At 45.6% G+C, this 24,669-nt stretch overlaps 1 protein-coding gene across 1 annotated transcript in view; it reads right to left on the reverse strand.

Annotated features, from left to right (window-relative positions):
- Positions 1-483: 483 nt before the first annotated feature.
- The window catches only part of LOC121535372 (GREB1-like protein), an 84,299-nt gene continuing 60,113 nt past the window's right edge, over positions 484-24,669 (reverse strand). Inside the window, exons 12-32 of the mRNA XM_041842391.1 lie at positions 23,939-24,238; positions 23,200-23,328; positions 22,522-22,656; positions 20,796-21,092; positions 20,436-20,616; positions 19,968-20,160; positions 17,998-18,131; positions 17,299-17,641; positions 16,807-16,922; positions 16,284-16,528; positions 15,572-16,143; positions 14,530-14,632; positions 14,089-14,244; positions 13,709-13,848; positions 12,622-12,780; positions 11,724-11,928; positions 7,059-7,224; positions 6,341-6,710; positions 6,003-6,203; positions 1,757-1,895; positions 484-1,417 (exon numbers count right to left, since the gene is read on the reverse strand). Coding sequence (XP_041698325.1) covers positions 1,254-1,417; positions 1,757-1,895; positions 6,003-6,203; positions 6,341-6,710; positions 7,059-7,224; positions 11,724-11,928; positions 12,622-12,780; positions 13,709-13,848; positions 14,089-14,244; positions 14,530-14,632; positions 15,572-16,143; positions 16,284-16,528; positions 16,807-16,922; positions 17,299-17,641; positions 17,998-18,131; positions 19,968-20,160; positions 20,436-20,616; positions 20,796-21,092; positions 22,522-22,656; positions 23,200-23,328; positions 23,939-24,238 — 4,448 coding nt within the window. The 3' untranslated portion in view covers positions 484-1,253. The remainder of the gene's footprint in view (positions 1,418-1,756; positions 1,896-6,002; positions 6,204-6,340; positions 6,711-7,058; positions 7,225-11,723; positions 11,929-12,621; positions 12,781-13,708; positions 13,849-14,088; positions 14,245-14,529; positions 14,633-15,571; positions 16,144-16,283; positions 16,529-16,806; positions 16,923-17,298; positions 17,642-17,997; positions 18,132-19,967; positions 20,161-20,435; positions 20,617-20,795; positions 21,093-22,521; positions 22,657-23,199; positions 23,329-23,938; positions 24,239-24,669) is intronic.

The raw sequence follows: 24,669 nt of genomic DNA on the forward strand, positions 1-24,669 counted from the left end.
GACAATGTCATGGGAACAGTTTTGTGAGGGACAACATTACATTATGAAGGCACAAGAGCAACAGGATCCCTTGCAATGGCTTGCCAGTCAAATTAAACTGGACTGGACTGTATAGAATGTATAGAAATCAAATACACTCTAGGCAGACAGTCGAGTGGGATAGTGAGAGGAGAGGAGAAGTGAGGAGAGTAGAGGAGGTTAAGGTCAAGGTGCAGATGTGGATGTCTTTTGTGGGTGATATTTCAGGGTATCATCAACATTACAATTAAGCAATAAGGCCCAAAGGGATGTGGTATATGGCCAATATACCACGGCTAAGGGCTGTTCTTATGCACAACGCAACTCGGAGTATCTGGATACAGCCCTTAGCCGTGGTATATTGGCCATATACCACAAACCCCTGAGGTGTCTTATTGCTATTATAAACTGGTTACCAATGTAATTAGAGCAGTACAAATAAATGTTTTGTCATACCCGTGGTATACAGTCTGATATACCACGGCTGTCGGCCAACCAGCATTCAGGGCTCGAACCACCCAGTTTATAATGGATAATAAGTAACAACAATTGACACTGAAGGCGAGAAAGAAAAGCAGTAGTTAAAAACCCTGAGATAAAGCGTACGTCCATGACAGGACATACCAACAAGAACTGCGTTCGTCACAGCTCCACGTTTACAATCTTTGAGTTTATACAATCTTTTAAGTCCCATTATCAATGATGAGAGTCGCTTTTTGCAGAAAGAAAATACATCAACAAATACAAATGTTCATTAATAATAATGCTGATTTTTGCACAGCAATGTCTTTGATTTGCAAACAGGCTCAGATCAGGGACAGACTCCAACACAAGCCTCAGTTAAGAGTCTCTGGCTGAACAATTCTGTTCCAAACATAGTGCAGCGTGGTAGAGGAGCGTATAGGAGGAGAAGTCACATCCACATTGATGATGACCACGTGTCCATATAGGGCACTTTGGGCCTGGGTGTGCCCCAATACATCTCTCTGATCTCCTGACATACAGAGAATTGTTGTGATTGTTAACTGGTCTGAGAACAGATGCTATCCTCCTGTCTGATTAGGGTCTGTGTGACATGAGGTCAGCTGAACAGATCTGAGAACAGTGATTTCATTCTCTGACAGACAGAGAATCATTGTGATTGTTAACTGGTCTGAGATCAGTGGTTGGTGGTTATCCTTCTGTCTTGTTAGGGTCTATGGAACAGGAGGGCAGGTCTGGCATCAGTCTCAGGGTTAAACATGGCGTCCGGTGAGGAAGTAGAGGGGCCGGTCCTCGCTGCAGTTGGCCGTCTGGAACTCATCCCTCAGGCGGAACTGCCACTCGTCCTCCAGCTCCAGCCGCACGATGGTCTGACGCAGAGAGTTACGGTCCCCGCAGATCACACACAACGTAGCACCTAGGGACAGGGTCAGGGGTGAGGGGTCAGAGGTCATAGGTCAGGGAACAAATCAGAAAGGTGCTATTGTTTTCCTACTGTATATATGTGTATTGCTGTATGGTTCATTATACAGTATATGTCATTTTGGATGTATATATTGGAAAACATTATAATCAGAGGTCAGAGAACCAGTCAGAAAGGTGGTATTGATCGAGCGAATTTAATTGAAGATTAATAGCCCTAGGCCTCACAGACATTACATTGGTCAAACCTTTCATGGTTCCGAAACTCTGGATGAGGTTACTCTTAACTTTACATAAGGGCAAAAAAACACAACATTGAAATAGTATTAGTTACCTTTGAGAAAGCGAAACTTCTTGAGGAGGCCAGAGATGACGAAGGAGTCACACAGGTAGAGCAGAAGGCCGCTGAAGACCAGATCCTGGTGGTCCAGGTTAGAGGAGTGTGGTCTGGAGCTGACATAGCACACTGACACCTGTGGATGCAGAAAGCACAGTCACATCTCCACCATCTCATTCATTATGTTTTATCATGGGAACATGGAATCATTCCATTTGTCCAAATTCTATACGTTAAATTCTTAAAACCTGTGGTTTACTTAAATATTTTACAATAAAAGTATTTAGCAGAAATCAATTTATTTAATTTTTATTTCACCTTTATTTAACCAGGTAAGCCAGTTGAGAACAAGTTCTCATTTACAACTGTGACCTGGCCAAGATAAAGCAAAGCAGTGCGATAAAAACAACAACACAGAGTTACATATGGGGTAAAACAAAACATAAAGTCAAAAAATACAACAGAACATATATATACAGTGTGTGCAAATGTAGCAAGTTATGGAGGTAAGGCAATAAATAGGCTATAGTGCAAAATAATTACAATTAGTATTAACACTGGAATGATAGAAGTGCAAGAGATTATGTGCAAATAGAGATACTGGGGTGCAAATGAGCAAAATAAATAACAATATAGGGATGAGGTAGTTGGGTGGGCTAATTTCAGATGGGCTGTGTACAGGTGCAGTGATCGGTAAGGTGCTCTGACAACTGATGCTTAAAGTTAGTGAGGGAGATAAGAGTCTCCAGCTTCAGAGATTTTTGCAATTCGTTCCAGTCATTGGCAGCAGAGAACTGGAAGGAATGGCGGCCAAAGGAGGTGTTGGCTTTGGGGATGACCAGTGAGATATACCTGCTGGAGCGCATACTACGGGTGGGTGTTGCTATGGTGACCAATGAGCTAAGATAAGGCAGGGATTTGCCTAGCAGTGATTTATAGATGGCCTGGAGCCAGTGGGTTTGACGACGAACATGTAATGAGGACCAGCCAACAAGAGCGTACAGGTCACAGTGGTGGGTAGTGTATGGGGCTTTGGAGACAAAACGGATGGCACTGTGATAGACTACATCCAATTTACTGAGTAGAGTGTTGGAGGCTATTTTGTAAATGACATCGCCGAAGTCAAGGATCGGTAGGATAGTCCGTTTTACGAGGGCATGTTTGGCAGCATGAGTGAAGGAGGCTTTGTTGCGAAATAGGAAGCTGATTCTGGATTTAACTTTGGATTGGAGATTCTTAATGTGAGTCTGGAAGGAGAGTTTACAGTCTAACCAGACACCTAGGTATTTGTAGTTGTCCACATACTCTAGGTCAGACCTGTCGAGAGTAGTGATTCTAGTCGGGTGGGTGGGTGCCAGCAGCGTTCGATTGAAGAGCATGCATTTAGTTTTACTAGTGTTTAAGAGCAGTTGGAGGCTACTGAAGGAGTGTTGTATGGCATTGAAGCTCGTTTGGAGGTTTGTTAACACAGTGTCCAATGAAGGGCCAGATGTATACAAAATGGTGTCGTCTGCGTAGAGGTGGATCTGAGAGTCACCAGCAGCAAGAGCGACATCATTGATATACACGGAGGAAAGAGTCAGCCCAAGAATTGAACCCTGTGGCACCCCCATAGAGACTGCCATAGGACCAGACAACAGGCCCTCCGATTTGACACATTGAACTCTATCTGAGAAGTAGTTGGTGAACCAGGCGAGGCAGTCATTTGAGAAACCAAGGCTATTTAGTCTGCCAATAAGAATGCAGTGGTTGACAGAGTCGAAAGCCTTGGCCAGGTCGATGAAGACGGCTGCACAGTACTGTCTATTATCAATCGCGGTTATAATATCGTTTAGGACCTTTGCATCAATGCACGAGTTGGACACGAGTTGGCCTTCAGAAAGTATTCATACCCCTTACATGTTCTACATGATAGAATCACCTTTGGCAGCACTTATAGCTGTGAATCTTTCTAGGTAAGTCTCTAAGAGCTTTCCACACCTGGACTGTGCAACATTTGCACATTACAGTGCCTTCAGAAAGTATTCATACCCCTCGACTTATTCCACATTTTGTTGTGTTACAGCCTGAATTCAAAATTGATTAAATATAGTTTTTGTCTCACCCATCTACACACAATACCCCATAATGACAAAGTAAGTAAAAACATGTTTTTTGACATTTTTGCAAATGTATTTAAAATAAAATACAGAAATAATTCATTTACATAAATATTCACACCCATTTTACATTTACATTTTAGTAATTTAGCAGACGCTCTTATCCAGAGCGACTTACAGTTAGTGAGTGCATACATTATTTATTTTTGTACATTATTTTTTTATTTTTTTATTTGTTGTATTTTTTTTTCATGCTGGCCCCCCGTGGGAATCGAACCCACAACCCTGGCGTTGCAAACGCCATCCTCTACCAACTGAGCTACATCCCTGCCGGCCATTCCCTCCCATACCCTGGACGACGCTGGGCCAATTGTGCGCCGCCCCATGGGTCAATACTTTGTAGAAGCACCGTTGGCAGCGATTACAGCTGTGAGTCTTTCTGGGTAAGTCTCTAAGAGCTTTCCACACCTGGATTGTGAAACATTTGCCCATTATTCTTTTAAAAATTCTTCAAGCTCTGTCAAATTGGTTGTTGACCATTGCTAGACAACCATTTTCAAGTCTTGCCATAGATTTTCAAGTAGATTTAAGTCCAAACTGTAACTCGGCCACTCAAGAACATTCACTGTCTTCTTGGTAAGCAGCTCCAGTGTAGAGTTTAGGTTATTATCCTGCTGAAACGTGAATTAATTTTGAGTGACAGGAAAGTACTGACGGTCTTCCAGTTATTTGTAGAACCATAGTTACATAGTTATTTGTACGGTCTGAATGGAAGTTACGAATGTAACTATGGTTCTACAAATACCTGGAAGACCATCAGTACTTATACCAACAAGGTCGCGAGGAATAGCACTACTAACCTCTGATTAATGAGCCTGTGCCACTGGAAGAATGGCAGACCCCATGGTGTGGCAGGATGCGACGTTGACCTTGTATAATCTTGAGAACGTGCAGGGCGACGACCAGGTAGCAGCTGCACATATTTCATTCAGGCGGACGCCTCTCAGTGCAGCCCAGGATGTGGCGACACTTCTGGTCGAGTGACATATCACACCTTTTGGGACAGGGAGCCCTATATCCTTGTAGGCCTGAGCGATGACATCCACAACTCAATGAGAAAGCTTCTGCTTGGACAATGCAAGGCCATTTTACTTCCCAGTGAAGCACAGAAACAGCTGGTCTGACTTCCTGTAGTGCTCCGAGGCTTGCATATAGCGTTTGAGAGAACGGACTGGACACAAAAGTAGAGAACTTTAAAGACCATGAGTGGTCTTGTTGTAATGAGGACATGAATAAGGGATAGCTGTCCCTTCTCATTCCTGATACATTTTGGATTTTAGACAAATCTGACAGAGTTGACCAAATCTCCGGACACATCTTTTAGGAATCTAAGTTTGTAGATAAATATTCTTTAAAGTCACAGAAGGCTATTGCAAGAAACTACATATTATAATTTTTCAGTTAATATCCATTATTGCCCGTTTTTAGAATTGTAAACACTTTTTTGGTAAGTTTGAAATTGGGATCCTTTGCTCCAGAAGGGCATTTCCAGGCATAGAGCAATATGGACATTTTTAATATTGAAAGTACAGTATTTTGAAAATTCTAAAAACAAATCTTTCCCCTTTTTACTATAAAAATACAGTTTCCCTGCCGGACAAGGATTGTCCTGACTTTCAAGAATCCCTGAGGTAATTTCCTGCTATCCTGCACATTTTGCCATGAGGCTAAAATAAAATGTTGCAGTTTTAAAGCTAAATTCTTATCATTCTAAAAAAAAATGTCATGGCTTATGACTTGTTCACATGCTATCTGGGGGGCCCCGACCTCCGGAGGGACACCAACCCAAAGATTGTGTGCCCCCCCCCCCCGCAATCTAGGTGTTTTTGAGGTAGCTGTCTATGGATCTTACTTCAGGGCCTATGTTGAGGTAGCTGTCTATGGATCTTACTTCAGGGCCTATGTTGAGGTAGCTGTCTATGGATCTTACTTCAGGGCCTATGTTGAGGTAGCTGTCTATGGATCTTACTTCAGGGCCTATGTTAAGGTAGCTGTCTATGGATCTTACTTCAGGGCCTATGTTGAGGTAGCTGTCTACGTCTTACCTCAGAGCCTATGTTCAGGCAACTGTCTATGGATCTTACCTCTGGGCCTATGTTGAGGAAACTGTCTATGGACAGCACAGGGTTGCTGCTGTTCTGTACTGCCTTGGGGAACAGTCTGTGGCTGCAGCTTTGGAGGAACTTCTCTAGGAGGAACTGAGCCGGGGCAGCCAGGAGGGTGTGTTCACTGTCTGGGGCACAGACATACTGGTACGGGCTGATGGGGGCTGGGTTCTCCATCACCTAGAGGGGGAGCAGGGTGGGGTTTAGGGTGACTGACTGGGTTTCAGACATATTCAGGCACACAGAAACACACTATACTATATAAAAAAAGGTTAAAAAGAAGGATGTGGTAGAAAAAGTAGGAGCAGAAAACCCACCATGAGTTTGGGTTTGACCAGGAAGTCCTTGTGTCCTCCAAAGGGAATGTGTTTCTTCATCAGGCTGAAGTGGTTGAAACGACAGAGCAGCAGACCACTGCTATTGGCTCTCAGGTTGAAGTCCACCTCCTCACAGCTGTACCTGTTGAGGTCGTACTGGACGTTCTGTGTCAGGTCCACGTTGAGTATGACAAAGTCATGGAGGTGGCATCGGGAAAAGGGCAGGGCAGGCAGGCGGCGGGCCAGGGCGCTGCTCCACTTGCGGATGCCACACATGGTGTACAGGGAGATCTTAGGAGTAGCCTCGATGTGCTGCAGCACCGTCTTCATAGACACGTTGGTCAGACTGGACCTTGTGTTTGCCATATCACTGCGGGAGAGAGGGAAGAGGGGGTAGACAGATATTAGTAAGGGTGTTGATAGAGTAGTCCAGATAAATGATGGTTATTTCTGAGAATTCATTGCAGATCGATATTCATGAGCCAATAATCTGGGTGTTTTTGTGTATATATATATATAATTTTTTTCTTCTTCATTTTAGCCAGTTAGAAGACGCTCTTATCCAGAGCAACTTACAGCAGTGAGTGCATACATTTTGGTACTTTTATCATACTGGTTGCAAGCGCCATGCTTTACCAACTGAGCCACACAGGAGGATATGCTTGTTTGCTTGCGTGCGTATGTGCGTGTGCATGCCAGTTTAAGTTTGAAACTGTACCTGCTGCTGTACTGGGGTTGGTGTGCGTTCCAGAGCACACAGGAGTCGTTCATCATGACTATGAAGGGCCAGACGTCCTGCTTCTTGACCCCCTGCTCCTCCAGACGGTGCCTCTCCAGCTCCAAGTTGTGGTATGACAGCTCCTTGATCATCGACCGAGCCGCCCCTGGGACAGAGACAACAATAATGTTACAGCTATGTTACTGACAGTGGGTACGTTCCAAATGGCACTCTATTCTCAATATAGTGCACTACTTTTGACCAGGGCTCTGACCATAATGATATACAGTTGAAGTCGGAAGTTTACATACACCTTAGCCAAATACAGTGGGGGAAAAAAGTATTTAGTCAGCCACCAATTGTGCAAGTTCTCCCACTTAAAAAGATGAGAGAGGCCTGTAATTTTCATCATAGGTACACGTCAACTATTACAGACAAAATGAGAAATTTTTTTTTTCCCATTGTAGGATTTTTAATGAATTTATTTGCAAATTATGGTGGAAAATAAGTATTTGGTCAATAACAAAAGTTTCTCAATACTTTGTTATATACCCTTTGTTGGCAATGACACAGGTCAAACGTTTTCTGTAAGCCTTCACAAGGTTTTCACACACTGTTGCTGGTATTTTGGCCCATTCCTCCATGCAGATCTCCTCTAGAGCAGTGATGTTTTGGGGCTGTCGCTGGGCAACACGGACTTTCAACTCCCCTCCAAAGATTTTCTATGGTGTTGAGATCTGGAGACTGGCTAGGCCACTCCAGGACCTTGAAATGCTTCTTACGAAGCCACTCCTTCGTTGCCCGGGCGGTGTGTTTGGGATCATTGTCATGCTGAAAGACCCAGCCACGTTTCATCTTCAATGCCCTTGCTGATGGAAGGAGGTTTTCACTCAAAATCTCACGATACATGGCCCCATTCATTCTTTCCTTTACACGGATCAGTCGTCCTGGTCCCTTTGCAGAAAAACAGCCCCAAAGCATGATGTTTCCACCCCCATGCTTCACAGTAGGTATGGTGTTCTTTGGATGCAACCCAGCATTCTTTGTCCTCCAAACACGACGAGTTGAGTTTTTACCAAAAAGTTATATTTTGGTTTCATCTGACCATATGACATTCTCCCAATCCTCTTCTGGATCATCCAAATGCACTCTAGCAAACTTCAGACGGGCCTGGACATGTACTGGCTTAAGCAGGGGGACACGTCTGGCACTGCAGGATTTGAGTACCTGGCGGCGTAGTGTGTTACTGATGGTAGGCTTTGTTACTTTGGTCCCAGCTCTCTGCAGGTCATTCACTAGGTCCCCCAGTGTGGTTCTGGGATTTTTGCTCACCGTTCTTGTGATAATTTTGACCCCAAGGGGTGAGATCTTGCGTGGAGCCCCAGATCGAGGGAGATTATCAGTGGTCTTGTATGTCTTCCATTTCCTAATAATTGCTCCCACAGTTGATTTCTTCAAAACAAGCTGCTTACCTATTGCAGATTCAGTCTTCCCAGCCTGGTGCAGGTCTATAATTTTGTTTCTGGTGTCCTTTGACAGCTCTTTGGTCTTGGCCATAGTGGAGTTTGGAGTGTGACTGTTTGAGGTTGTGGACAGGTGTCTTTTATACTGATAACAAGTTCAAACAGGTGCCATTAATACAGGTAACGAGTGGAGGACAGAGGAGCCTCTTAAAGAAGAAGTTACAGGTCTGTGAGAGCCAGAAATCTTGCTTGTTTGTAGGTGACCAAATACTTATTTTCCACCATAATTTGCAAATAAATTCATTAAAAATCCTACAATGTGATTTTCTGGATTTTATTTTCTCAATTTGCCTGTCATAGTTGATGTGTACCTATGATTAAAATTACAGGCCTCTCTCATCTTTTTAAGTGGGAGAACTTGCACAATTGGTGGCTGACTAAATACTTTTTTTCCCCACTGTACATTTAAACTCAGTTTTTCACAATTCCTGACATTTAATCCTAGTAAAAATTCCCTGTCTTAAGTCAGTTAGGATCACTACTTTATTCTAAGAATGTGAAATGTCAGAATAATAGTAGAGAGAATTATTTATTTCAGCTTTTATTTCTTTCATCACATTCCCAGTTGGTCAGAAGTTTACATACACTCAATCAGTATTTGGTAGCATTGCCTTTCAATTGTTTAACTTGGGTCAAACGTTTTGGGTAGCCTTCCACAAGCTTCCCACAATAAGTTGGGTGAATTTTGGTCCATTCCTTCTGACAGAGCTGGTGTAACTGAGTCAGGTTTGTAGGCCTTCTTGCTCGCACACGCTTTTTCAGTTCTGCCCACACATTTTCTATAGGATTGAGGTCAGGGCTTTGTGATGGCCACTCCAATAGCTTGACTTTGTTGTCCTTAAGCCATTTTGCCACAACTTTGGAAGTATGCTTGGGGTCATTGTCCATTTGGAAGACCCATTTGTGACCAAGCTTTAACTTCCTGACTGATGTCTTGAGATGTTGCTTCAATAGATCCACATAATTTTCCTTCCTCATGATGCCATCTATTTTGTGAAATGCACCAGTCCCTCCTGCAGCAAAGCACCCCCACAGCATGATGCTGCCACCCCCGTGCTTCACGGTTGGGATGGTGTTCTTCGGCTTGCAAGCCATCCCCTTTTTCCTCCAAACAAAACGATGGTCATTATGGCCAAACAGTTCTATTTTTTGTTTCATCAGACCAGAGGACATTTCTCCAAAAAGTACGATCTTTGTCCCCGTGCACTGTTGAGTGTAGTCTGGCTTTTCTATGGCCGTTTTGGAGCAGTGGCGTCTTCCTTGCTGAGCGGCCTTTCAGGTTATGTCGATATAGGACTAGTTTTACTGTGGATATAGATACTTTTGTACCTGTTTCCTCCAGCATCTTCACAAGGTCCTTTGCTGTTGTTCTGGGACTGATTTGCACTTTTCGCACCAAAGTACGTTCATCTCTAGGAGACAGAACGCGTCTCCTTTCTGAGCGGTATGACAGCTGCGTGGTCCCATGGTGTTTATACTTGCGTACTATTGTTTGTACAGATGAACATGGTACCTTCAGGCGTTTGGAAATTGCTCCCAAGGATGAATCAGACTTGTGGAGGTCAACAATTTTTTTTCTGATGTCTTGGCTGATTTCTTTTGATTTTCCCATGATGTCAAGCAAAGAGTTTGAAGGTAGGCCTTGAAATACATCCACAGGTACACCTCCAATTGACTCAAATGATGTCAATTAGCCTATCAGAAGCTTCTAATGCCATGACATCATTTTCTGGAATTTTCCAAGCTGTTTAAAGGCACAGTCAACTTAGTGTATGTAAACTTCTGACCCACTGGAATTGTGATACAGTGAATTATAAGTGAAATAATCTATCTGTAAACAATTGTTGGAAAAATTACTTGTGTCATGCACAAAGTAGATGTCCTAACCGACTTGCCAAAACTATAGTTTGTTAACAAGAAATGTGTGGAGTGGTTGAAAAACGAGTTGTAATGACCTAAGTGTATGTAAACCTCTGACTTCAACTGTATATGATGATGGTGGAGACTCACTGATTCCTTTTTATGACTTGACTAGGAAAAGGCCTGAACTCTGGTTATCACCAAGGTCAATTCCAACAGATTTATGTGGGTCATAGTCACAAATTGTATGAACACAGCAGAAAAATATTTGCCAACCACTAACCAAAGAGCTCTACCACAGAGCTCCAACTACAACTCTAAGGCTCTAACTCAAACGACAGTCTGAACACAGTAGCTTTGACCTGAATTCAAATGATTACTTTATTGGTCCTCTCACCTGCTGAACTGTCCAGTTTTTTCACCCTTTACCTAATGCCCCTATTGCTGCACGTGCCACGTACCTGTAGTGCTGCAACACTATTGGTACAACCATAAAGACTACACACCTGATTGGTGGATCCATATATCAGACTACTGGCCTGCTTGTGTTTTCATTGACCAGGCCCTTCCCTATTGGTTACTGTAATATTTAACTCTCACCTACCGACTACAGCTTTACTTAACAGATGGCAAATACAGTATGTCTCTTGAAGTTCACACTGACTGCCATAAATGCATCACTATCAGCAGAGAGAGATAAGCTACTGGGCAAACTAAAAGTGTAAAATACATTAGGTTATAAATAAAGTAATGGCAACTCTATGATTTCTTTGTTGAGTGTTCTATCAGAAAAAATAAGAGCTTTGACGAAGGCCTTGTGGCCGATACGTAAAGCTTAATAAAGAGCAGTGATACTAGCAAGAGCAGTGTGCAGGTTTCTTATTTTTTCTCATTTTATTCAATTGTTACCATGCACCTGCAACAAAGATAGCTCAGATGTGTGAGTGCCTTTTGAATTTTGAGTGTTCTATCACAAATGACTATGGTCCTCAATGCTACCACTCAGCAGTGAAACACCTTATTGAGCACTATGATGGGACGAAAAACCTGTAGCACTGCTACTCTCCAATCAAGGATCACAGAACTAGACCAATGAAATGAGAGGAACTATCTAAATGACTGATTGCCAGACACTCGGAGTAGGGTGAGGTTTCCCCAAGACGCTGATCTTGGGTCAGTTTTGTATTTTTCCCACTAATGGTTAAGGTTAGGATTGTGGGAGGGGAAGCTGATCCTAGAACTGTACCTAAGGGAAACTTCACACCGGAGCCCAGACACTCACCGACTCCGGCGCTGTTCAACATGGCTGGCAGCACCAGCAGGATGTGGTTGGGCCATTTTTTCCTGTAGTGTTGCATCTCGTACTCCTTGACCACCAGGATGTGGAGGTGGGCAGTGCCCTCCATGGCGTGGAAAATGTTGAGAAGGCCGTGCTCCTGACGCCCCGTGGTCGGGGTGAAGATGGGGCTCTTCAACAGACTGGGGTCCTGGGGAGAGGAAGTAGAGATATAGTTAAAGTTGCATAGTGCAGCTGGCTAGGGCCCAGGTAGCCTGGTCAAGCAGACTGACTGCTGAGCTGAGCTATCATGAGATCAGGCTGCTTCCACTAGACTAGGGCCCAGGTAGCCTGGTCAAGCAGACTGACTGCTGAGCTGAGCTATCATGAGATCAGGCTGCTTCCACTAGACTAGGGCCCAGGTAGCCTGGTCAAGCAGACTGACTGCTGAGCTGAGCTATCATGAGATCAGGCTGCTTCCACTAGACTAGGGCCCAGGTAGCCTGGTCAAGCAGACTGACCGCTGAGCTGAGCTATCACGAGATCAGGCTGCTTCCACTAGACTAGGGCCCAGGGCTCTAGCCAACAACTAAAGTGAGAGAAGGAGAGATACATTAGTGCATAGTTCGCTCTATGTGTGACATGTGGCAACTCCTTGTAACATAATGACGTGAGTGTCTGTGTTGCTTATGTGTTGCTTACTTTATGTGTTGCTTACTGTATGTGTTGCTTATGTGTTGCTTATATGTTGGTTATGGCACTGTTTCATTTTATCACATAGCATGCACTACTGATTATAGAAGCTGAAGGGAGAGAACATTCCTTGCCACTATTCATACTCATCTTGGGAACAACATTCTTAGAACTTGAGGGCAGACTCAAGATTTTCCTCATCACCCTTTACCTTAGCAGAGACGAGGGGCAACCTCATGCTCTCCAGGTGGCTGCCCTGCTGGCTGAAGATAAAGTGCTGCTCCTTGGCCTTGGGGATGATGAAGTGGAGCTGCACCTCTCCCAGCATGGACGAGCAGAACGTGAAAGCGTGGAAGGTGCACTCCGACAGCTGAACACAAACACATCAACACACATTGTTACACATCCTGTACACTTCCAGCACAGTCAGAGCTCCACCACCCAGCACACCACTCCTCACCACTCCACACCACTCAGCACACCACCCAGCACACCACTCCTCACCACTCCACACCACTCAGCACACCACCCAGCACACCACTCCTCACCACTCCACACCACTCAGCACACCACTCAACACCACCCAGCACACCACTCAGGACACCACCCAGCACACAACCCAGCACACCACTCAGCACACCACTCAGCACACCACCCAGCACACCACCCAGCACACCACTCAGCACATCACCCAGCACACCACCCAGCACACCACTCAGCACACCACCCAGCACACCACCCAGCACACCACTCAGCACACCACTCCACACCACTCCACACCACTCAGCACACCACCCAGCACACCACCCAGCACACCACCCAGCACACCACTCAGCACACCACCCAGCACACCACCCAGCACACCACCCAGCACACCACTCAGCACACCACCCAGCACACCACCCAGCACACCACTCAGCACACCACTCCACACCACTCCACACCACTCAGCACACCACCCAGCACACCACCCAGCACACCACCCAGCACACCACTCAGCACACCACCCAGCACACCACCCAGCACACCACCCAGCACACCACTCAGCACACCACCCAGCACACCACTCAGCACACCACCCAGCACACCACTCCACACCACAAAAGAGGGAGGGGGGGGTGCTGTTGAGAACACACAACACAGCAATAGTTGACACAGGTGTTCTGTTCGTTACGCCAATAAATCAAGTTCTCCCATGAGACAAATAATATCTTCACAATGACAAACTACCTCTTCCCTCCCAGAGCCATCTTTATATAAATATACAGTATGGCTCAGTTCCCTCCCTATGTACTGACCTGTGTGGCAGGGCTTCCTTCACGATAATGGTGACACTGCTCACAATGGTGAAATGCATTGTGAGCCGCGAACATACTCAGCCGTATCGACACAGTCTCCCTCTTTACAGGCATTTGGCTCTCTCCTTCCAGTATAGGATCTGCATTGACAAACATTACAGTTACACCCACATGCTAAGCGACAAAGCAGTTTAAGATACACACAGATAACAAATCAATATACATTGCACACTTAGGTAGAAGTTGCCCTTAAACACAGATCCTCAACTCAACCTATTAATGGGGTCCACTCATATCTGACCCTGAATCAGTGAATCAGGGCAGCTTCCTCCTACAACGACAGGGACGTGGGACATGAATAAGAGTTTATTTCTGCTGACCTTTCAAGCCCTTTGGCATCTTATCAGTGTAAACGGAACTGGCCCTTCTGAACTTAGGGTCTCTGGGGAAGAGGTCGAAGGGCAGTTTGCGGATCTCCTCGATGTCTGGCCACTGGGTCCTGGCTGGGGGTGTGGCCTTGGCGATGTCCGTGATCGCTAGAAGAGGAAGAGAATGATACATCAACAAACATTGACATCAGCTTCAGTTCCTAGACTCAGACAGCATCAGAGAGAGAGAGAGAGAGAGAGAGAGAGAGAGAGAGAGAGAGAGAGAGAGAGAGAGAGAGAGAGAGAGAGAGAGAGAGAGAGAGAGAGAGAGAGAGAGAGAGAGAGAGAGAGAGAGAGAGAGAGAGAGAGAGAGAGAGAGAGAGAGAGAGAGAGAGAGAGACACAGATAAAGACAGAGATAGATAGATAAAACAGAAAATCCAGCTCTCCTCACTTTCCTCCAGCTCCTCTTCATCGTACACATCCACCTCCAGCAGTCTAATCAACATGCGGAACAGGATGCGTAGAAACTGCAGGTAGGCACCGGTCTTCCCCACCTATTACAGAGAACAGAGTTTTTTTTATTTATTATTTATTTATTTATTTCACCTTTATTTAACCAGGTAAGCCAGTTGAGAACAAGTTCTCATTTACAACTGCGACCTGGCCAAGATAAAGCAAAGCAGTGCGATAAAAACAACAACACAGAGTTACATATGGGGTAAAACAAAACATAAAGTCAGAAATACAACAGAATATATATATATATACAGTGTGTTCAAAATGTAGCAAGTAATGGAGGTAAGGCAATAAATAGGCTATAGTGCAAAAATAATTACAATTAGTATTAACACTGGAATGATAGATGTGCAAGAGATTATGTGCAAATAGAGATACTGGGGTGCAAAAGAGCAAAATAAATACAATATAGGGATGAGGTAGTTGGGTGGGCTAATTTCAGATGGGCTGTGTACAGGTGCAGTGATCGGTAAGGTGCTCTGACAACTGATGCTTAAAGTTAGTGAGGGAGATAAGTCTCTAGCTTCAGAGATTTTTGCAATTCGTTCCAGTCATTGGCAGCAGAGAACTGGAAGGAATGGCGGCCAAAGGAGGTGTTGGCTTTGGGGATGACCAGTGAGATATACCTGCTGGAGCGCAGACTACGGGTGGGTGCTGCTATGGTAAATGGACTTACCTATCTGGTTGGTACCACTGACACTCTGACATTGCATGCAGCCATCAACACTCAATCTTAGGCATACATTCAACTACCATAATTATACACAATTGCCTCTTACGACCAGACAACTAGGCCGATATTCTCTTGCACATGGTGGTGGAAGACTGATAGTTATCTCTGTATCCGTATGGGAGGGATATGATAGAAAAATCCATATCAGCATGCAGTCTAGACTACGGTGGATGACTTGCACAGGAGAGGGGCTGTCATTGATATAGATATGAGGTGATATATTAATATCTGTATGGTCTCTAACCTGTGGGGGACCACTGAGCAGCAGGCGTCGTGGGTGTGGCCCTGGGGGAGCCTCGTGGTCGGCATGGTGCTGCCTGGCTACAGTCCACTGTCTGTAGAAGAGGCTCTGCTCTGCCCTCTGGAGGTTAGGTGTGAAGAGGGGCCTCAGCGGGCTGCTCCAGCTCACATCGGCGTGAGGCAGCAGGGAGAAGGAGCTCAGCTGGCTCCCTGATTCTCCAGCCAGGAGGCTGTAGGCCGCGCGGGACAGTATGACAGTCCGGGGAGAGACTCGAGGTGACTTGCTGCCCCGGCCACACTGCGTGGACTGGCTGGGGCGCTGGGTAGAGGAAGAGGAGAGGGAGGAGGAAGAGGAGGAGCAGGAGGGAGGGGCGTTGGAGGGGCGGGGGGCGACATTACCCGGGGAGTCACACTCCTGTTTGACCCGGCAGGGGGAGGATGAGGTCGTGCCCAGACCTGTCCTGTAGTCCATCATGATGCTGCCTGCCTTGCCTCCGGGGGGACAGGAGGAGGTGGAGGACTTCTGGGAGGAGTCAGGGACTTCAGAAGAGCTGACCCCGTTCTCTGCCAGAGAGCCTGAGGAAGGGAAAGGAATAGGATGGGGAGAGAGAGAGTTCAGAACAGTCTTTCATCACAACTGTTTCATAAACGCTTTCCAACTGTAACACCATCACTACATTCCCTAAACATGTTGAGTCTGTTGTCCAGGGACCTACCGGAGGCTTTAGTAGCAGTGCTAACATTGCTCTGGGGCTTCTCCAGGTCCACGTGAAGCTCTAGGTCTGGGCCCTGGGGGCCGTTGGTCTTTTCTGTCTCTTGGTCCCTGGGGGCCATAGCCCTGTGGGGCTCCTGCACCATCCCTAGGGACACGTAGGAGCAGGCCAGACCCACCTCCTGCTCCAGGGCCGTACGTGTCTGGTAGCTGGAGTCGATCAGACGCAGATCACAGTACTTCAGGGACCTATAATGGGAAAATATAGGAAAGGTGATGTGGGGGATTCAACAGTTTACCAAGTCAATCCAATAGACGAGAAATATTTTTTACAAGATGGTGATGACCATTTGGACAAGGTATCCAAATTGGGTAGCACTTTGCATTACTAGCGTTATTACAACATTACTATACAGGTTGAAGAGCAACTTCAAGTGTTACCCAAATTGGTAATATACTGTCATCATATCAGTACTACAATAATATCAGTACTACTGTGGCAAATGTGATGTGTTTGAGTTGAGCACCTTGGGAAGGTCTCTCCCAGAGGGTCTTTTCCAGTGAGGATGACGACGCAGGGAAGACCCTCCAGATCCTCATAGGTTTGAGGGACCCAGTCCTCACTTTCACAGCCCTGCCAGGCCTGCAGCAACAACACAACACACAACACACAGTTAGAAATGTTTTGGGGCCAAATGAAAAACAAGTTAGGTAACACTTTATTTGGATAGTTCATCTGTAGATGCTCTACAGACTATCTACACACTATCAGTAACATTTAAACTATCTACTAACCCTAACCCTAACCTAAACCCTTATCCTTAGCCTAAACTTAAACTTTACCCTAACCCTAGCCCTAACCTTAACCCTTACCCTTATTCTAAACCTAACCCTAACCGTAACCTTAGCAAGCAGTTTCTTATCAACAGATAGTTTATTGATACTATTACCATCCGTAGAGCATCTACAGATGGACTATCCAAATTATCCAAAAAAAGTATGACCCCAAGTTATCTCACCCTGAGTCGGTTAGCGAAGTGTCGTGGAAGGCTGAGCTCGGCGGCAGGGCTCCCCAGCAGTACGGCGAAGCAGAACTGGAGACCCAGCTTGTCCCTGACGTCCTCCAGGCGCTCCCGGGCCAGCATGGCTAGCTGCAGAGAGGGCACCCGGACCAGCAGCATGTGGCCCCGGCCCCTGGTCCCCTCCCGGCCCGGGGCACTGATCAGATCCTCCACCATGGCCAGGGTCTCGGGGGTGATGTGGTCCCGTAGAGAAGGAGAGGAGGTCAGAGCCATCATTGCTTCCGTGTACTGCTGGATCAACAGGTAGCTCCTGATCACCATGCTGTGTAGGTGGGGATGTCTGCAACCAGGAATGGAGAGGTGGTGGTGTTAGTCGTTTTAAGGCAGGTTTGGTGTCCAGGTGAACTGGCTTAGCAGCTTTTTGGGGAACTGGTCAAGCCAAGCATGGACTTTCTGATGACCCTGAACATAAACTTCAATTTTCCTTAAATTGTTCAAATCATTGATATGTAAGAAATGGTTGCAAAAATAAAAGAAATTGTATGAAATGTATCAATATGTTTTACTTTTATGACACAGAGGGTGTGTGACAGAGAGGAAGAGAGGAATTGCCTCTCACATAGACTATCAGCCTGAAATGTGACCTTAAACCTCCCAAGAGATTATTTGACCTCTGACACAGAGTGACTGACTGACCTCTCAAGCAGCGTGTTGACCATCTTCTCGAAGGAGTCGTCACAGCGCAGGATGGGACTGGCCACCCCCCACCGCAGAGAGCTGCTGTAGTCCCTCAGGCCAAAGTACACTAGCTCCTTAGGAGAGAGCTCCCCCTACGGGTAAAACACAGGAACATCAGCTAATGTCAAAGCAAACTGACTGTTCTCTGTGTCTGTTCATTTATTTTTACATTTGTTGTCTCAGTGATGGAACAATATTCTACCCCCATTATTTGTGCGGCCATTTAGAAGTTTTTACTTGCAACGATTGTGATATGTGTTTGTTTTCCTACCTTAGTTGAATGGACTGACCAAGTCGCTCTTGGTAAAGGTGTCTGCTAAATGACTCAAATGTAAATGCAATTCCATATACACTACCGGTCGAAAGTTTTAGAACACCTACTCATTCAAGGGTTTTTCTTTATTTTTACTATTTTCTAAATTGTACAATAATAGTGATGACATCAGAACTATGAATAAACACATATGGAATCATGTAGTAACCAAAAAAGTGTTAAACAAATCCAAATATATTTTATATTTGAGATTCTTCAAATAGCCACCCTTTGCCTTGATGACAGCTTTGCACACTCTTGGTATTCTCTCAACCAGCTTCACCTGGAATGCTTTTCCAACAGTCTTGAAGGAGTTCCCACATATGCTGAGTACTTGTTGGCTGCTTTTCCTTCACTCTGCCGTCCGACTCATCCCAAACCATCTCATTTGGGTTGAGGTTGGCGGATTGTGGAGGCCAGGTCATCTGATGCAGCACTCCATCACTCTCCTTCTTAGTAAAATAGCCCTTACACAGCCTGGAGGTGTGTTGGGTCATTGTCCTGTTGAAAAACAAATGATAGTCCCACTAAGCCCAAACCAGATGGGATGGAGTATCGCTGCAGAATGCTGTGGTAGCCATGCTGGTTAAGTGTGCCTTGAATTCTAAATAAATCACAGGCAGTGTCACCAGCAAAGCACGCCCACACCATAACACCTCCTCCTCCATGCTTTACGGTGGGAAACACACATGCAGAGATCATCCGTTCACCCACACCGCGTCTCACAAAGACACGGCGGTTGGAACCAAAGATCTCCAATTTCTAATGTCCATTGCTCGTGTTTCTTGGCCCAAGCAAGTCTCTTCTTATTATTGGTGTCCTTTAGTAGTGGTTTCTTTGCAGTAATTCGACCATGAAGCCCTGATTCACACAGTCTCCTCTGAACAGTTGATGTTGAGATGTATCTGTTACTTGAACTCTGTGAAGCATTTATTTGGGCTGCAATTTCTGAGGCTGGTAACTCTAATGAACTTCTCCTCTGTAGCAGAGGTAACTCTGCGTCTTCCATTCCTGTGACGGTCCTCATGAGAGCCAGTTTCATCATAGCGCATGATGTTTTCTGCGACTGCACTTGAAGAAACTATAAAAGTTCTTGAAATGTTCCGGATTGACTGACCTTCATGTCTTAAAGTAATGATGGACTGTCGTTTCTCTTTGCTTATTTGAGCTGTTCTTGCCATAATATGGACGTGGTCTTTTACCAAATAGGGCTATTTTCTGTATACCACCCCTACCTTGTCACAACACAACTGATTGGCTCAAACGCATTAAGAAGGAAATGAATTCCACAAATAACTTTTAACAAGGCACACCTGTTAATTGAAATGCATTCCAGGTGACTACCTCATGAAGCTGGTTGAGAGAATGCCAAGAGTGTGCAAAGCTGTCATCAAGGCAAAGGGTGGCTATTTGAAGAATCTCAAATATAAAATATATTTGGATTTGTTTAACACTTTTTTGGTTACTACATGATTCCATATGTGTTATTTCATAGTTTTGATGTCTTCACTAATATTCTACAATGTAAAAATAAAGAAAAACCCTTGAATGAGTAGGTGTTCTAAAACTTTTGACCGGTACTGTAGGTGCCACCAGATGGCGTAGGGCCACTCACCAGGCTGTCTGTGTTGACTGGCCAGTGCACCTCGTTGTGAACACTGATGCGGGACTGTCTTGTCTGCAGGGCAAAGGGGAAGCAGCTGACCTGCAGCACCAGCAGGTTCAAGGCCTCCAGGACCTCCTGGCAGTTTACCACCTTGTCAGCCAGACCCTGAAGCTCCCCGTGGCACACCGAGCCGCACAGGGCACTACACAGGGAGGGGAAACGAAAATTAAGTTACCTTGGGGTAAGTTGTTCTGTCCTGTTCTATATGTATTACTAAAAATAAGCCTCTGCTCTTTTCTTTACTTGTTCTGTCTTGGCTTGGGCTGTTCTGTTCTTATTCAGTACACTGTGCAGCCGAGGACCGACCCTTTAGCGATAGCAAAGTTTCATTTCATTTCATCTGTCAGAACCAACAGTGTCAGCACCAGAACTTCAAGTTTACTCAAATGTGTGTGTGTGCATGTGTGTGTGTGTTACCTGGTCACGTCCACGTGGGAGTTGTCGTGGATGAGGACGAACAGGGTGTAGGGGTTCTGTTTGACTTTCCTCATGAAGGCCTCCATCTTGGTGTGGAAGTCTCCGTCTAGACGCACCACGTACTTGTCTGACCTCTGGTGGGCTGAGGAAGCATCCTCCATACCCAGGTCCACAAGCACTCCTGTTAGAGACAGGCAGAAAGAGATGACTAAAAGTCCAACAATCGTTACTAAGAAAGCTCATAAAAGGCAAATATACTGTAGTCTTGACATGGGCCTCTTGGAGACGACCACCTAAAAATTAGATTTTTCAATCCATTGTACTGCCAGTGCAGCCTTTAAATTTGCCCCTCATGAGTACCTGATTGTCGGATGCGATGAGCGGTCTGGTTCACCAGGACGTGAGACGGAGGAACCAGAATCAGGAAGTCCACCTTGCAGAAGCGTCCCAGGTCCAGACTCTGGCTGCCTGAGTCTGCTATGGAACACACCAGGGAGAGCAGGCTCCTGGCTACACTCAGCTGGGGAGAGTGGATCTGAAACATCTCACTCAGCTGGGGAGGGTGGATCTGAAACATCTCACTCAGCTGGGGAGGGTGGATCTGAAACATCTCACTCAGCTGGGGAGGGTGGATCTGAAACATCTCACTCAGCAGCTCTGGAGGGGGAGGGGGAGGGGGGAGGAACATTCAGGTCAGCATACTGGAAATTTAGAGAATTCGGAAAGTATTCAGACTCCTTGACTTTTTCCACATTTTGTTATGTTACAGCCTTGTTCTAAAATTGATTAAATAAAAAATGTTCCTCATCAATCCACACACAATACCCTATAATGACAAAGCGAAAACAGGTTTCTAGAAATTTTTGCAGCATTGAAGGTCCCCAAGAACACCGTGGCCTCCATCATTCTTAAATAGAAGAAGTTTGGAACCCCCAAGACTCTTCCTAGAGCTGGCCTCCCGGCCAAACTGAGCAATCGGGGGAGAAGGGCCTTGGTCAGGGAGGTGACCAAGAACCCGATGGTCACTCTGACAGAGCTCTAGAGTTACTCTGTGGAGAATCTTCCAGAAGGATAACAATCTCTGCAGCACTCCACCAATCAAGCCTTTATGGTAGAGTGGCCAGACGAAAGCCACTCCTCAGTAAAAGGCACATGACAGTTTGCCAAAAGGCACCTAAAGGACTCTCAGACCATGAGGAACAAGATTCTCTGGTCTGATGAAACCAAGATTGAACTCTTTGGCCTGAATGCCAAGCGTCACGTTTGGAGGAAACCTGGCACCATCCCTACAGTGAAGCATGGTGGTGGCAGCATCATGCCTTGGGGATGTTTTTCAGCGGCAGGGACTGGGAGACTAGTCAGGATCGAGGGAAAGATTAACGGAGCAAAGTACAGAGAGATCCTTGATGAAAACTTGCTCCAGAGCGCTCAGGACCTCAGGCTGGGGCGAAGGTTCACCTTCCAACAGGACAACGACCCTAAGCACACAGCCAAGACAACGCAGGAGTGGCTTCGGGACAAGTCTCTGAATGTCCTTGAGTGGCCCAGCCAGAGCCCGGACTTGAACCCGATCGAACATCTCTGGAGAGACCTGAAAATTGCTGTGCAGCGACGCTCCCCATCCAACCTGACAGAGCTTGAGAGGATCTGCAGAGAAGAATGGGGTAAACTCCCCAAATACAGGTGTGCCAAGCTTGTAGCGTCATACCCAAGAAGACTCAAGGCTGTAATCACTGCCAAAGGTGCTTCAACAAAGTACTGAGTAAAGGGTCTGGATACTTATGTAAATGTGATATTTTTTTCATACATTTGCAAAAAAATCTAAAAAAATGTTTTTGCTTTGCCATTATGGGGTATTGTATGTAGATTGATGAGGGGAAAAAACAATTTAATCAATTTTTGAATAAGGCTGTAACGTAACAAAATGTGGAAAAAGTCAAGGTGTCTGAATACTTTCTGAATGCACTGTATACAGTAGCTTATGATATCTATCCATCCATATTCTGATCCAGAAGCTTCATAGTGAGTCTCCAGTAAGAAGAGGAGGAGGAGACAGAGGAAGGGCCAGAAAGAGGCTGTGCCTCACCTGACTCGGAGGGAGGTACCATGGTGGCTGCCACCTGGGACTGGATGTGGTCGGTGACATCGCCCTGGAAGGGCTGGATGACCTGGCCCTTCCGTAGCCGCTGGATATGTACCAGCTGCTTGTCCAGGTTGTGCCCTGGAAAGAACAACACAACAGGCCACCACCAGTCAGAGACAAAGACACTCAGACACGCACGCGCGCACACACACACACACACACACACACACACACACACACACACACACACACACACACACACACAGCAGCTACATAAGCAAAACCTCCTCATCAAATATTGATTTGTCTGTCTGTGGCACAGTGTCCCGTTTCAGTCCTGTGACTGCCTAACTGCCAGTTCAGGGTATTTCCTAAACAAAGCAGTAGGGATGGGCCAGTGGGCATTAAGGAAGGTGATTATGCACCGTTGGGAAAAGATACATAAACAGAATAATATGGGACCTAGATTGTGGTGGTTTTCATGCTGACACTAAAATAAACATTGTCCTTGATGTCTTTGTAACACAGCTCATGTTTGTTTGATTAATTGATTCATTAATTAATTAAATGGACTACCTAAATAATTACTTTTACTCCAACAAAAAAACGAGAAAATAGAGTAGAAATGATCTTTGAGTGTTTTCCGTTGATGTCCTGTCCCATGTCACTTACTATGCTCACCTAGTGATGTGGTTTTGAAGTTAGACTCCAGGACACTGACTTTCCCTGTTATGAGCTCGTAGCTGATCTCCTTCAGGAACTCATTGGTGGTGAGCATCCCCTCAGCTAGCGCTCTCGCCTGGTACTTCCCTGTAAGACACATACAGACAAGTGTGAACGAGCCAGAGTGTCCTTTGCGCCGTAAGACTGTTTCAGCCCGCAGAGCTAAAGCCTCAGCACTGGGAGCTGACGCAAGACTTCAGGTCTCAGACAAGGTTCACCTACTGTAATTACTTCCATTGGTACGCTATTAATCAGGGATCATCAACTAGATTCAGCTGCGGGCCAATTCTTTCTAGAGTGGATGGTCAGTGGGCCGGAACATAATTACAAATAATTTTAAGACTGCAAATTGACCACAAGTAGCCCAAAAATAAGTAATATTTAACTAAAACATAATTATTTCAAAACTTGTTTACATTTGTATACGATCACATATATCTCTTTATTATGCGTGGGAATACTTTGGAACAGATTTGTTAAATTAAAATCACTTGGAGCTGATTTGCTAGTGTTTTTACAGTCTTGTAATGTCCAACAAATACATAAAATAATGTATCTCTGAAAATTTGGGGGGCCAAATCAAATCACCCATGGGCCAAATTCGGCCCGTGGACCACCAGTTGGGGAACCCTGTTATAACTATACAGACACACCACATCTAGGTATTGTAGTGTACGGACAGCATGAGAACACTCACCCAGCACGAGCACACAGAACTCGTTGCCGCTCATCTCGGAGGCAAACACAATAACCACGTAGGTGGGCAGGCACTGTTGGTGGGGCGGCACGTCGCAGAGTGAGCGCAGGGACTCGGAGATGCCCTCCCCCAGGGAGTTGTGGGTGACCAGGACCTGAACGCTGCCCCCCGAGACGCTGGCCTCCAGGCGGGCTAGCCAGGGCAGCTGGGCCGGGGAGATAGAGGGACCTCCTGGACAAACCAACATGGCCTTCAGCACGATCTGCTCAAACACCTCCCTCAGAGGGATCTGCTCCGAATCTAGGGTGGGGGGAGGAGATAGGAGGAGAGGAGAAGTGTAGAGAAGAGAAGATAGGAAATAAATAAATATATATATATATATATATATATATATATCAAATGTCTACTTGCTATTTGTTTTGCAGGCGATGGTGGTCTTATGCAGTGCTTAATTTGAGCCGGATCCTGCCGGAACAGGATCCGGCATCTCTCAGTTTTGGACTGTTTTGTTCCGGAACCTATTTGACTGGATCCGGTACCTCTCATGGCCTGAAAAATAATTTTCACTTTTTGCAATGTACAAATTATAATAAAAGTTGCCTCTTCGTTAAACCAAAAGTAGATTTTCAGCCCGGGCCTGATATTCGAAGAGATGATTCGGGTTGGGCCGGCCCGGGCTTATGGTTTGCGCAACATTGCAACCTATGTTTGAAACCAACGCGTGGCCATGG

The sequence above is a fragment of the Coregonus clupeaformis genome, chromosome 21, assembly GCF_020615455.1.
Source record: "Coregonus clupeaformis isolate EN_2021a chromosome 21, ASM2061545v1, whole genome shotgun sequence".
In the NCBI taxonomy this organism is placed as follows: Eukaryota; Metazoa; Chordata; class Actinopteri; order Salmoniformes; family Salmonidae; genus Coregonus; species Coregonus clupeaformis.